Genomic DNA, 13,389 nt, shown 5'->3' with positions numbered 1-13,389 from the left:
TTTTCGCCGAAGCTGGTGTTTAAAAATACTTAAAAGCCTTTAAAACCAGACTTCCTCATTCATCAAACTAAACTTCACATATACAATACACAATTTTTTGATACCACCGAAAGTGAATTATTTCTGCTTTTCTTTGTTTTGGCCACTTGTGAAAATTTCTGCTTGATAAGAGTTAAGAAAACACGTCAATATTTTACGATTGCCATAAATTCGGCGAAATTCGTTCGTGGATCAAACTCACCTTAACTTTTTTATCGATCATTGGCTTCTCCAGGAGAGGAGCTGAGGAGAAGGCGGTGGCGATGTCGGTTCGGACCATCTCTATGCAAGTCTCCGAGGGCCCTGTCGAGGGGTCCAGTCCGGACCCCGTTTCTTCCTCATCTTCGGCGGGGCTCTCTGGAATTAATAAAATTTATTAGAAATCCGACGAGCTTGTGGAAAAACCGCGTGATTTATTCGGAGATTTCTTGCCACTAATAAATCGTATTTCAATTTCAACCGCGGTGATTTATTGCCAACGAATATTTCGTTTTTAATAATATTTCAAATGTAATGAAAACATTCTAAAAATAAGTTTACTACTCGGGACTCAATATCAAACAGGAGGGGAAAAAATGAAATGAATAAAAATATAGTATAGCTGCTGACACAATAAAAATTTTTGGATGTAGGTAGTTAGAAGTGATAAAGATAAAAATACAAAATAAAAAATATAGGTACAAGCCAGTTTGAATGTATATTTTTCAGAGCGTATTTTATCCAAGATATGTTACAGTAATACATAAATTCTTATAATAAAGAAAATATAAACTCAATTCTGAAATTATCCAGATTAGTGACTATTTAAACAAATATTTTAAAAATAGTGAATTTACTAGTATTTGAGATTTTTTTAAAATACATTTTTTGTTCAATTTGGTAGAGCTTCTTCAAAATCAGGAGACGAACTGACGATGTCAAAAACGACTGAATTTTGACACTAAACATAAGTTTACTATTGAAAAAAATATTGTTTATAGGAGTCGTATTAAATAATATTTCAAAACCACTGTTATTCTTTAAAAAAATATAGTAAGTAGGTACTCATACATACCATGAAGAATGATGAACAAATTATTAATTTGTTAACGCATGAAAATAATTTTTAACTATGATATTTTTAGCAATCCTCCTCGTCCTCAAAATTACTAAAGCAAAATTCGTTTTCGTTCCTGCTATCGTCGGTTATGATACATAAGTTCATTAACGATTACATCTAAATAGTTTTCCCTACTTAAATAATTGGTCTTCATTTACGATCACCTGATTGCAAACACTTGCAAAATGACAGCTAAGAAAATTTTAGAGAACAAATGCACGCCCATGTATTTCATTACTTTAACCAAGTGGGCACATTCCAAGTGTCTTTTCTGTCACTGTCATCAGATATAGAATATCTCTAATAGATTAATTACCTAAAAACAAAATGATAGACACTTGAAATTTGATAAAATTGTTCGTTCAAACTCGCCCTAAACTTTTAAGGATTTTTATAAATGGCTGAAAAACAAAAGAAATTCTACTGAAAACTAAACACTCATACCTTTTAAGCCATTTATAGTCAAAAAAGTTAAATTTAATCGAATTCAATTTACACGAAGCAAAAAATGTTGAAATTTAAGTCCCCAAGCACTCAAAAAATTTCTCCTGTGCGATTTTCCAAACTCATCACATTTCAAATTAATTAATCATAGCAAAAGTTTTGGTTTTTACAACCCCCAAAAAAGCCGTCTTCTCTAATTAAGATGTTGCAGGAGAAAATGTATTATTAACGCCGCCTGTCCTCAATAGACTTCCTAACTAAAGCATTCTGTTCATATTTTCCTTCAAACTTTCAAGCCCTTACCCTTAGAACAATACATGGATTTCATCTGAACACATTTTCAGCCGAAAACTCGACAAAAACGCGCACTCCTTCTCAACACCACTTCCTGACTAAAATACCGATCTGGAAATTCGGGAGCACTCCTGTTTACATGCTAACATTCATACTTAAAATAATATACAAAATAAAATATAAAACGGTCTAAATTTAAAAACGACAAAGAAACAAAAAATGATTTTGCGAAGTATTCACAAGACAGTGAATAAATTTGAGAACTCCTCTAGGAAGCCATTCCATCCCCGTCTATTTATTTTTTACATGGGCAAGGTCAACGGCTTTGGTAACCAACGAATTGGTGTAATGGCCACATTTCCGCTTCAATTCGAGCAATTCAATTTGGGGCTACTATGACTCTTGGGGGAGCAAGTGTGATATAAACGACCCTTGACAAATTATAATCTTATTAATTCTGTATTGTTTCTACAACTGCAAAAATCAAATTCAAATTTTATGAAACGTTCAAAATCGCACAATCAGGCGGCAAAGTGGTTCTGACGCAGTTCTAAATACCATTTTATATTAATTATTTTTGCGTGAATTTGATTGCTTCTATGAAAATTATTAATGTTTATGGAAACTGTAATTTATCGTATTTTGCTCCTGAAATTGGCCCGATTTGTTTGGATAAATGATATTAAATTTATTAATAAAATTATGTAAATAATCGTTTAAGATTATAAAGTCTCGAGAGACTGAAAAGGGGAATCGACTTATTTAATTTAACGGTGATTGAATTTTGCTACATGGCGCTCATACAATCTTTTTTACGACTTTTGAACAATATTTCAGCTTTATTTGAAGCTTTATGATCATTGTTCGAAATATAATTTAGTCCTTTACGAGTCCCATATTCAATAATGCATGAAAGTTATTACCCATTCAAATAAGTTTTCCCAGACATCACATAAAATGAAATAATTAAATCATTTTTTATATAAATTATACACAGTCGGTATACACAAAATAATAACTGAAAACTGCAGCAGTTAATTCCATCAACTCCATTTGCGTTCTTGTGTTTCGAGTTACATACCACATTTTAAATTAAATCAAATTGTAACCCGTAAACTTTTGCACCGACACAGATTGTGTCTCATTTTGTTTTCATCATTCAGCAAATGTGTTTCACTTTGCAAGTAAATTTAAAATCGGGAATTCCAAGTCTCATTTTTCTATTTCAAACCAAATCAATGATGTTTGCATAAGCAGTCAAATCATTAACTTTCCTATCAAAAGTTCCGTGAACTCTTTGACGCGCTGTGTTATTCTAAATTTACGAGTATGTGCATGGCTGTAATTAAACAATTTAACTGAAACGCTTATTAAACTAATGAGTAATTACAATATCCGCCATAAACACATCAAGTAATTTTACAAATGAGGAGATAAATCATATGTGCAATGGAGCCGCTCGAATTTTTTTCAATACAAACCTGGATGAACCAAACCTTCACACTCTACTTATTCCACATTTGAGATTTGAATCACTAACATGAAGGTGACGTACGTAATTCAGGCCCATTTTATATTAGTGATTAAGTGTGGTTTGAGTGATAGTGATAATAACACCACCACAGAACCAGCATTTGATAACAACACTGACGTGGTATCCGATACAACCACCGCTATTGAAACAACAACTCCTGACACGAATTTTGGTACTAGAGGTTTTTACGGTGGTTCGTATTACAACGCAAAGGCTTGTAACCCCCACAACATCCACTACATCCATGGTAGCTACCAAGCACCCATCAGAGATTACTACAGAGTCCAAAAATATTTCCGCGACCATGGTTCCGATGAGACTTTCGATTATTACTTAGGGTACGGCTTGAGCAAAATGACCGACATTGATTTCCAGTACCATGACTACCATTATTACTACCATGACATCAATAGAACCATTTCCGACAATGAGACAATTCCGTCCGACCATGTGATTAGTTGTCATCCAAATGCAACGTTTTTGTGCCCCGAAAATTCAGAAACGGTTTGTTTATTAAATGGTACCGTTTATTGTATGTCTAAAATAAGTGTAGTGGTACCCTGCGACCATGATAATAATATTATGTGTATTAAAACTACGGTACCATGTGTACGAGCTTGTATTTCAGTGGCGTATGATTTTGAAACAATTTTTTTGCCTTGTTTGGCCAGTATTGAAATAGAAGATGTTTATGAAGACGATAAAGGAATGAGTATTAGTACGGTTGGCGGTACTTTTGTTCTAGTACCAGCGTTGACAAAGATCGAGAGAATGTATTGTGTGACGGTTATTATTGACCCAGAACCAAAAGAAGAAGAGTCGTAACAAATTTTATTGTATTTAAATAAAAATTTAGAAACAATAAATTTTTAGAAAAAAAAATACTTGGTTTTACTGCCCTTAAAAAAGCTAACTCTCAAAGCAAGCTAAAATTAAATTAAAGTAAATTATTACAAGTTTTTCAGTGCTTTATTGCGTTTCAGTAATTATTAACTCTGATAACAGATTTAATTTATTTAATACATATTTATAAACTTCTGTTTAAAACCAAAAGTCTGATAAGTGAATCACTTGTAAACGATTCAACGCAATTTACGACTTTACACGAATTGGGAGAATTGTTTGAAGTTAATATCTCTTGTAGTCGTCATAAAGTGACCTTTAATTATCAAACTGAATTCACAGTACTAAGACTGCAGTCAGATATTTATAGTGAGACGTTAAATGTTCGTAATTTCACTTAATCCAACATGGGTTGTGTCAAAACAAGTCTCTTGATTTTTGTTGTTTTAACTTGTGTTGATTTGTATCAATGTGGACGTTATGGAGGATGTAAGTAATTTTTTATTAAAAAAATTTCTAATAAACAAAAATAGTGAATCTGTGTGGTGCTTTCTGTTTCTTTTTTATTTTTACTTTTAATACATAAATTTCTTGCAAAATTTTACAAAGGTAAGTTGCTTGCTTATATTTAAAAAAACAATATAAAAGTCGTAGTTTTGTTAACTTAAAATTTCCTGTCGATAGCTCGAGGAGGCAGCTTTGGTAGAAGCAGCAGCAGTCGTGGGACATACCATGCGCCTTCCTACCATTCTTCATCACCTTCATACCATGCTCCTTCTTACCATAGCAATTCATACTCCCCATCGTACCGACCAACCTCAAGACCATATCCTCCAGCATATGGAGCTACATCCAGATACAGACCCACGCATGGTCCTAGTCCTCCCCCCTATAGAGCACCTTCAACTCCACGACCTTACTATCAAGCAGTTTCTACCCGCCGACCTCAGTTATCAGCAAGTACTCCAAGACCTTATTTTGGAGGTGGAATATCTACTCGCCGACCTCAGTACCCAGCTAGTTCTCCAAGACCTCATTTTGGAGGAGCGACAACAAGGCGCCCTTATTCCCAGACAACTCCCAGGACTGGTGGTTGGAATATACCTCCACGGCCGGGGCAAGGTCCCATAGGACCCCCAAAATATGGGTACTCTCAAGGATCAGGTAAGTATTTAAGTTTCCATTGCAAAATATTAATTGTGGTTATTTAGGACCCCAAAAAATTAAAATTGTAAACAAGTACAACTATCACTATCCCGGGTACTACCACATTCCGGTTCAACAGTACGGTTATCCAGGATACTTTTATACCCCTTCGTACTATCATTATAGTACTCATGATACTGGTAGTGGCGCTTTAGGGTTTTTCTTGGGGTACTCTTTAGCAAAACTGACAACACCGACGTTTTCCCACCATTCGTTCTACGATGGGTATACGCCACGGTACGACCATTACACCGTCCATCACTACTATCACAACAGAGATGCAATTCCTCAAAGCCAAGAAATACGAGCTAATACTATCGTCGGCTGTGTTGGAGACAGTGTCACTATTTGTCCAGCTAATACTGTATCACTTTGCACCTCGAATGGGGCTCTAATGTGTGTTGCAAGTGCCACTTCAACAGTACCGTGTACCGACAATCGGCAAGTCAACTGTGTGAACAGTGTGGTCCCTTGTGTTAATAATACAGCCCCAGAATGCAAAAATTCAAACCAGAATACCACAACTATAAATATTCCATGTATATCTAAAGCTGAAGTTTATGGAGAACTTAAAACTGTCAATAATACAATAATCCCAGCTAATGCGACATTATTGAATACAACAGCAACAGTAGCCAATAGTACAACAGTGAATAATGGTACTGGTACAAACGAGGTATCGACAAATTACCCCATTACTACAACACCCAATCCGGTAGCACATACACAGCGCAGGAAACGAGATGTAGCCCAGAATTATTGTGTCACTATTGTGGCTCTGCCAGCTAAAAGACAGCCTACTGAAGGGGAACAGTTTTTAAGTGATGTTAAGTTTATAGCAGGGAAGTTCTTTGAATCAGCATGGAATTTATAATTTACGCCAGTGATGTACAAAAAAGGTACCAAAATAATGTTTAGTGATGTAGGATACGTACTGTTAAAAAATTAATTTAAAATAAAATTAGCGAAAATCAAAATTGTCATTTATTAACAAAGTATTATAGTTATGTATTTGAAATAGATAACATAACATATAAATAAATGTAAAACAATTATAGAAATTGATGATAACCTTTAATAACAGATTATTTTATGAAAATAAATACCACCAAAATTGTTAAAACTATAAGTATTNGTAATTACAATTTGCTTGTTTTATACTATTATCGCAATTTTCTTATTTTTATTATTTATTCTAATAAAAATTGAAAAAAATGTTCACTTTAAAGTTTTAGGAAATAATACCAATCCATTTTCTGTGCTATATTTATCCCTTCTATTATTTTAGTAATATAATAGGTATACTTATAATAATTATTTATGAAAATGTACAGCTATTTTAATTCCCAGAATGTAGATAACGCCAAAGGCATTTTCGTTTGAGAGATTAACGATGTTTATTCCAGAGATGCATACAAAACTTTATCCCAACAAACTAAATTTTTAATAAAAACATAAGAAAATGATAAATTTATCAAATAATATCAAAATATTCAGTTCATTCAATTCCAATTTTAAAAGAGTAAACACTGGTACAAGGGTATCAATGAAGAATTTTTTAATTTTTTTGATTTTTGCCGAAATTTTTTTCGGCGGAGAAAAATGCCCCATGTAAGGTAAGATACCAGAAGGAGAGAAAAATGTTAAAAAAATCTTATCTATAAAAATTTCGAAGTTATGAGAGTTTAAATTTTGCACTTTGACTCTATTTATTTCTGTTGTAAAAATAATTTTCATAGTTTTTTTGCTACAGGCTATTTATTAGAAGAGGAAACAAGAAAGCTGTATCCTACATTGTAACTCTGTTTAATGTTATTTGTGGCTTTTATTGGCAAAATGTTTGTACCTTCACTACATAATTATAAAAAACATATGCAAGGTGATTCACTAGGAATAATGAGCCTGACCAAATTCTCGATGCAACCACCATTACTCTTCGCAAGTTATTTTGCGACAACTGTAATGTTGGTTGCATCGCAAATTTGGTCAGACTCATTATTCATCGTGAATCACCCTATACAACATCATCACAGTATCATTAAATATACATAAAAACTGTCAAATGTCAAAAAAAAATTACAGAGAATATTTTAAACATTTTATCCACAATCACTCTATAATAGTATATTAAAGAACAAGTTTTATAAGGGTTGATTTGGCGCTCGAATTCCAAGTTAGAAAACGAGCCGTAGGCGAGTTTTCTATGGGATGAGTGCGCCAATGCCATTATAAAACGAGTATTTAATGCTATTTTTTCTAATTTGTGCCCCCTTTTTTCTTATTTTAATTAAAAAAAAATATATTTTTGTCGTCTAGAGAATTTTGTGTTAGTTGGTATCGGTTGGTGACACTCGGCGCCCACCTGATTTTTTGAATCATTTCTGCCGTCTGTCATTAAAAGTAAAATTTACAAATTATTAGTTATTAATGTTACAACAAAATAATAATAAATAAAATATGAGCCAACAGAATTTAGTTTGAACTCCGACCGAAATTCGCGAAACTGCCGAAGCAACAACGCAAAATTTGTTACCTGACAAGTCAGAAGCGGCATACAAAAGCTAAATAACCCTAAATTCATTAAAGTACAGTGTGCTTTTATAGATAGCCATAAACGACTCCTACTGGAGACGTTAATAAACGTATTATAAACGCAAATTAGAAAAAGAGACTATTCCACACTTTAGATGCGTATAAAGTACCACTTTATCCACTAGTGGAATAAAGTAACTTTATTCCACTGTTAGTAACCAGCGCACCGCGTAACAGCTTACTACGTTTAACCGAAAGCACATTTGGCGTGACGTTTAAATGTCAGTTTAATTTTTAATTAAGTTTGGAATAATTTGGGCCTGTGATTGTGGATAAAACGTTATATTGCAGTCGTGTGTTAGTCGCGTTTTATCCACTTAAGAAAAGTACCTAACACACTCTTACAATAAATAACTATTTTCCATGTTCCTGGTATCTTCCTGGTATTTATCTTACTTGATTTTTTTTCTGGGGCGCGAGTTCTGGCGCATCCCCTATGTTAAAGTAAGTTCAAAAAGGTTTTAAAAAAAATCAATAAAATTTTAGTGTTTTTTTAACTAAAAAATTTACATTGATGATGTTATTTACAATTTTACAATAGTATTTAATTTTTCCGAAATCGTCAGTAGAGGTTACAAAATGTCATTATTTTCAAGGGAACAAATATAGTCCATGCAGTGAGTAAGTTGTAGTATTCTATTTTAATTTTATAAACATTTTTCCATCTTCCTGGTATCTTACTTGAAATTTTTCTCTGGGGTGCTAGTGCACTATGTATAATAAAAATAGTAAAATAAGAAGTGCAAAAACATTTTTTTTCTTCTGAAAATAGACATGAAACATAAATAAAACTTCGTAGAATTATATTGTAACAATGTATGCATGAAACGCTTCAAAAAACACACTGATTACGAGAGGCTTTGACCAGATACAACCAACATCAGAATAGACTACAATTTTTTTTTACAAGATTGGGTATTTTATGGATTTCGTAATACCAGCAAAACTAGTTCAATGCATAAAATACTTCACTGCTTGTAAACAAACAATTAACTTTACATCAGTTGTGAAGTATATGTTTCTAGAAAACGGTTATACCAACTTTAACGACCTTGTCTTTCCCATATAATTATCTGTATTTGGTTTAAATCAAAGACGTACAACACATCATAAGGTATTGAACTCCCAAATTACATCAACTGGTACTACCTCTACACCTGTGCACTGACCAATAACAACAAGCTAGTTTCACTTCAGTAGTGTGTGTAGGACCGTGAGTCTGTGATCTCTACCTTGCATACTGGACAAGTACCTTAATTAAGTAATAAGTCTGAAACCGAAACATGTACAGTGTAAAAATTAGTTTAGTGTTGTTGCTTTTGGTGGCATTCATCGACTTTCACCAATGTGGTCGCTACGGTGGCTGTAAGTATTATTAATTGAATGCTTAACCTCGAAACATAATTCGCACCTAACGCAAAAATTGCACTTTTTCGATCACAAGGTAAGGGCACTCAATTTCCACAAGTTAATCAATTATCAATATATTATGATCAAACATTTTTTAGCAAGAGGTCGAGGCGGTGGAAGTTACACACGGCGACCTCATCCTCCCCCTAGTCGATATACCACAAGCCGACCTCGCAGTACTGCCCCAACTAGTACTAGACCATGGAGTAGTACCTACAGACCGCCAAATTACCAATCGACACCTCGTTCAGGATCAACCCGACATCCATATTCCTCGGGAACAACCTCCAGTTATAATACTGGGTCAGGTCAAAATGTTGGGTGGAACATACCACCCCGACCCGGTACTTACCCCCAACAAAGTAAGTTACCACTTAAACGAATCAAAATCAGCTAATTGATAATTTCAGATTATAATGGGCCCCAAAAAATTAAAATTGAAAATAAATACAACTACAATTACCCTGGATACTACTCCCTACCAGTCCAAAACCCGGGCCACCCTGGATATTTTTACTCCCCGACTAGTTACCACTACGGTAGTAGTGATACTGGAAGTACCGCTTTGGGATTTTTCCTGGGTTACTCTTTAGCACATCTGACAACACCAACATTTTCGCATTATTCGTTTTATGATGGATACAGGCCTCGATATGACCATTACACCGTACACCATTATTACCATAACAAAGACGCAGTACCACAAAATCAAGAGATTCAATCTAATACAATCGTTGGTTGTGTCGGCGACAGTGTTACTGTTTGTCCAGCAAATACCACATCACTTTGTACTTCGAACGGAGCTCTCATGTGTGTCGTTAGTGCAACTTCGACGGTACCATGCACTGATAATCGGCAAGTCAATTGTGTAAAAAGTGTGGTCCCGTGTGTTAATAATACAGCACCGGAATGTAAAAATTCAAATCAAAACACAACAACTGTGAGCATACCGTGTATTTCCAACGCAAAAGTTTATGGGGATGTCAAAACTGTCAATAATACGATAGTTACAAACTCTACAAATACGAATAGTACCAATTCGACAATTTCTTCCACACAATATCCGATAACAACGACACCAATGGTGATTGTAAATTCTAGTGATAGTACTACGTCAACGTACTCGACTAAATATCCTATAACTACTACACCGGAACCCTCTACAAACCCCCCTGTTCGTACGAAAAGGGAAATGGCGCAAAATTTCTGTGTTACTATTGTTGCTCTACCTGCTGAGAAGAAACCAACAGAAGGAGAATTATTTTTAAAAGATGCCAAATCGATCGTTGAAAAATTTATAGAATCTGCTTGGAAATTGTAATTTTTTATTTATAACATAATGTACAGTGTTGTTACTTTATATTTGTATGCTTAAAAATAAAATTATTTGTTAATAGTGGTTATTATTGTTTATCCTATGTGGTTTCTGCCACGTTTTCTTCAAACTTGTCTGAAGTTCTGTCAAACTGAAATGAAATTTCGTATGTAAATTTAGGCTCTAACTGTGGGTAACATAACAAGGGTACAATTAGAAACAATCTCCAAATGTAATAAGCACCTTTCTCAATTTCCTAATTAGGTCAACATTCTATTAAATTGTAACAAATTTCAGCATGCATTAAATTTTTCCTAAAGTAAATGAAACACGCCGAGCGAAAGATTGTGAACTAGCCAGTCGTAAAATGGGTTTTTATTGCAATTATGTTTCAATATTTATCGTCGATGCTATCACAACGAATTTGCAGACGTTCTGTAACGACTTTGTCAATAAACATTGAATCAAAGTAGGACATACGACCTACATATGTATGATTGTTTTTTTTATTTTCAGCTTATAATGACGAGATTCAGTCAACTGTAGGTCCTGATAATTGGGGGTCAGGGCTGCAAGCTTTAGCTTACCAGTCAAGAACCACAAGGAGAAGTCGGACTACACCTCGGAGAACAAACCCTCCAACTACTCTACGAAGGTCGTACCCTCCAACTACTCCACGTAGGACGCATCCTCCAACTACTCCACGTAGTAGTTACCCTCCAACAACAACACGAAGAAGTAGAACAACCCAACGATGGGTGGAGGTGACAACCAGAAGATCTAGACCCACCACAACTACCAAACGAACCACCCCTCCACCTAGACCAACCACTACTACGCCTAGACGCATTCAACAAACAACAAGACCTTGGATAAGTGTTACAACAACCACTCGACGGACACATACAACTCCAACTCCAACTCCTTGGTGGAAAACAAAAACTACCACACGATGGACCCCACCAACAAGACCTTGGGTAAGTGTCACAACAACACGAAGACCGAAAACAACGACTAGACCACATTACAAGAAAGAAACGTTTTGGGCTGATTTACCACCTCCTCCTGGGTCAAGTCAGTAGTACTTTTTTTATTTTCATAAAGTAATAAATAATTTCCAGAAGTGAAATATGGGAAAACTAAAATTAAAATCGTCAACAAATATAACTACCACTATCCCGGATATTACTCCATTCCAGTCCAACACCCACAACATCATGGGTACTACCAAACTTACTCAACTTACCACTATAGTACTTCTGATACCGGAAGTGGTATTCTTGGATTTTACTTAGGGTATAAATTGGGCAAATTATCAACGCCCACATACTCCCATGAGTCATTTTATGATGGGTACCGCCCTCGGTACGACCATTACACAATCCATCATTACTACCACAATGCTGATGTAATCCCCAAGAGACAAGAAATTGTTTCAAATACAATTATTAGGTGTGTTGGTGATAGTACCAGTGTATGTCCAACAAACACAACGTCGCTTTGTACCAGCGATGGTAGATTAATGTGTGTGGTGGCAGCTACAGCTTTGGTCACTTGTAAAGATGCAAACAACCAATTGGTTAATTGTACAAGTAGTACCATGTCTTGTGTCAACAATACAGCACCAGAATGTGCTGGTATTAACAAGACTAGCGTCGTGGTAAACATACCATGTTTGTCGACTGCGGATATCTATGGCGATATCAAGTTTGTTAACAATACTATTGTCAAACATGAGGTACCACCAAATATTACCTCGGGAGAGGTAAAATATGTTAGCAAAATGAGTGTCAATGCTGACGAAATAAATCTTGTTAACAATAATGAGAGTCTGAGTACAGGTAATAGTACCACAGGAAACCTACACTTCAATGGTACTGAGGGAATTTCAGGAGGGATGAAATATGTTAACAATAATGAGACTCTGGCTAAACTTAATGGTACCACCGGAAACTTCAAAGACACTGAGGGAATTTCAGGAGAAATGAAGTATGTGAACAACAATGAGACTCTAGTTAACAGTACTACAACTCCATTCACAAGTCCAACTACCACACCTTCGGAGTATTGGAAATGGAAGCGTTCAGTACCTCAAGCATCTCAACAGTTTTGTGTCACAATTGTGGCATCACCTGCGAAAAGAAAGCCAACACAAGGGGAAGAATTTTTGGAAGAAGCCAACAGTATACTGAAAAAATTCATTGAAACTGCCTGGGATCTCTAAATAGTGTAAAACTTTCTTTAATAAAAATTACCCTGGATTAAGACCAGCTGCTTTACGCTACGAGATAATTTCATTAAAAATTGATTCCGGAACACTTTGCTGAAAGCGAGATAAATTTTCTCTTGCAGACACATTCCGGTTTATGTACAACAAAAATTTTATGTTCGCCGCATTCCAGCTACCGCATTTCTTTGAAATATATTTCGGAGAAAAGTCATACGTTTTCTATTATTCCAGTGATGTGAATAGGGGTATTTGAGTAGCAAAAACTCCGGGTTGGTGATGGTAATTAAGACAGAATTTCGGTTTGGTGGCGTATGGATTCCGAATTAATATCCAAACGCAGGCGATGCTTCCTAACGACGATAGTTCTGCCAACTTCAACTAAC

At 35.0% G+C, this 13,389-nt stretch overlaps 3 protein-coding genes across 8 annotated transcripts in view; 2 read left to right on the top strand and 1 right to left on the bottom strand.

The window, feature by feature from the left end:
* The window catches only part of LOC123005669 (transient receptor potential-gamma protein), a 70,798-nt gene that overhangs the window by 47,459 nt on the left and 9,950 nt on the right, over positions 1-13,389 (bottom strand). For 2 of the 4 annotated variants that reach the window (XM_044399516.1, XM_044399518.1), the window contains exons 1-2: positions 1,886-1,960; positions 242-396 (exon numbers count right to left, since the gene is read on the bottom strand). In XM_044399516.1, coding sequence (XP_044255451.1) covers positions 242-396; positions 1,886-1,910 — 180 coding nt within the window. In that variant the 5' untranslated portion in view covers positions 1,911-1,960. Of the gene's footprint in view, positions 1-241; positions 397-1,885; positions 1,961-13,389 lie in introns of those variants that run through there. The other 2 variants (XM_044399519.1, XM_044399520.1) reach the window with 1 other exon arrangement.
* On the top strand, positions 3,044-4,314 carry LOC123005678. The gene has a single exon (XM_044399532.1). The coding sequence runs from the start codon at positions 3,417-3,419 to the stop codon at positions 4,233-4,235; it is 819 nt and encodes a 272-aa protein (XP_044255467.1). The 5' UTR covers positions 3,044-3,416; the 3' UTR covers positions 4,236-4,314.
* On the top strand, positions 4,403-13,060 carry LOC123005677 (mucin-3B-like). 3 transcript variants are annotated; one of them, XM_044399528.1, is made up of 3 exons: positions 4,403-4,742; positions 11,293-11,850; positions 11,898-13,060. In XM_044399528.1, the coding sequence occupies exons 1-3, from the start codon at positions 4,661-4,663 to the stop codon at positions 12,998-13,000; spliced, it is 1,743 nt and encodes a 580-aa protein (XP_044255463.1). In that variant the 5' UTR covers positions 4,403-4,660; the 3' UTR covers positions 13,001-13,060. The 3 variants fall into 3 exon arrangements, with proteins under 3 accessions (XP_044255463.1, XP_044255466.1, XP_044255464.1); XM_044399531.1 differs by lacking the exons at positions 11,293-11,850; positions 11,898-13,060 and adding exons at positions 4,938-5,417; positions 5,465-6,436 and having other exon boundaries at positions 4,407-4,742; XM_044399529.1 differs by lacking the exon at positions 4,403-4,742 and adding an exon at positions 8,720-9,416.

Source organism: Tribolium madens, unplaced genomic scaffold (genome assembly GCF_015345945.1).
Source record: "Tribolium madens isolate multiple individuals breed KSU strain unplaced genomic scaffold, Tmad_KSU_1.1 Scaffold_20;HRSCAF=117;Tcas5.2_LG4, whole genome shotgun sequence".
Lineage (NCBI taxonomy): Eukaryota > Metazoa > Arthropoda > Insecta > Coleoptera > Tenebrionidae > Tribolium > Tribolium madens.
The sequence above is the reverse complement of the archived record's forward strand: the minus strand, read 5'-3'. Positions and strand labels throughout refer to the sequence as shown.

Coding starts and splice junctions, on each gene's coding strand:
- LOC123005678 (XM_044399532.1), top strand. CDS start 3,417: ATGAAGGTGACGTACGTAATTCAGGCCCATTTTATATTAGTGATTAAG.
- LOC123005677 (XM_044399528.1), top strand. CDS start 4,661: ATGGGTTGTGTCAAAACAAGTCTCTTGATTTTTGTTGTTTTAACTTGT. Junction 4,743..11,292: donor ATGTGGACGTTATGGAGGAT/GTAAGTAATTTT, acceptor TTTTATTTTCAG/CTTATAATGACGAGATTCAG. Junction 11,851..11,897: donor ACCACCTCCTCCTGGGTCAA/GTCAGTAGTACT, acceptor AATAATTTCCAG/AAGTGAAATATGGGAAAACT.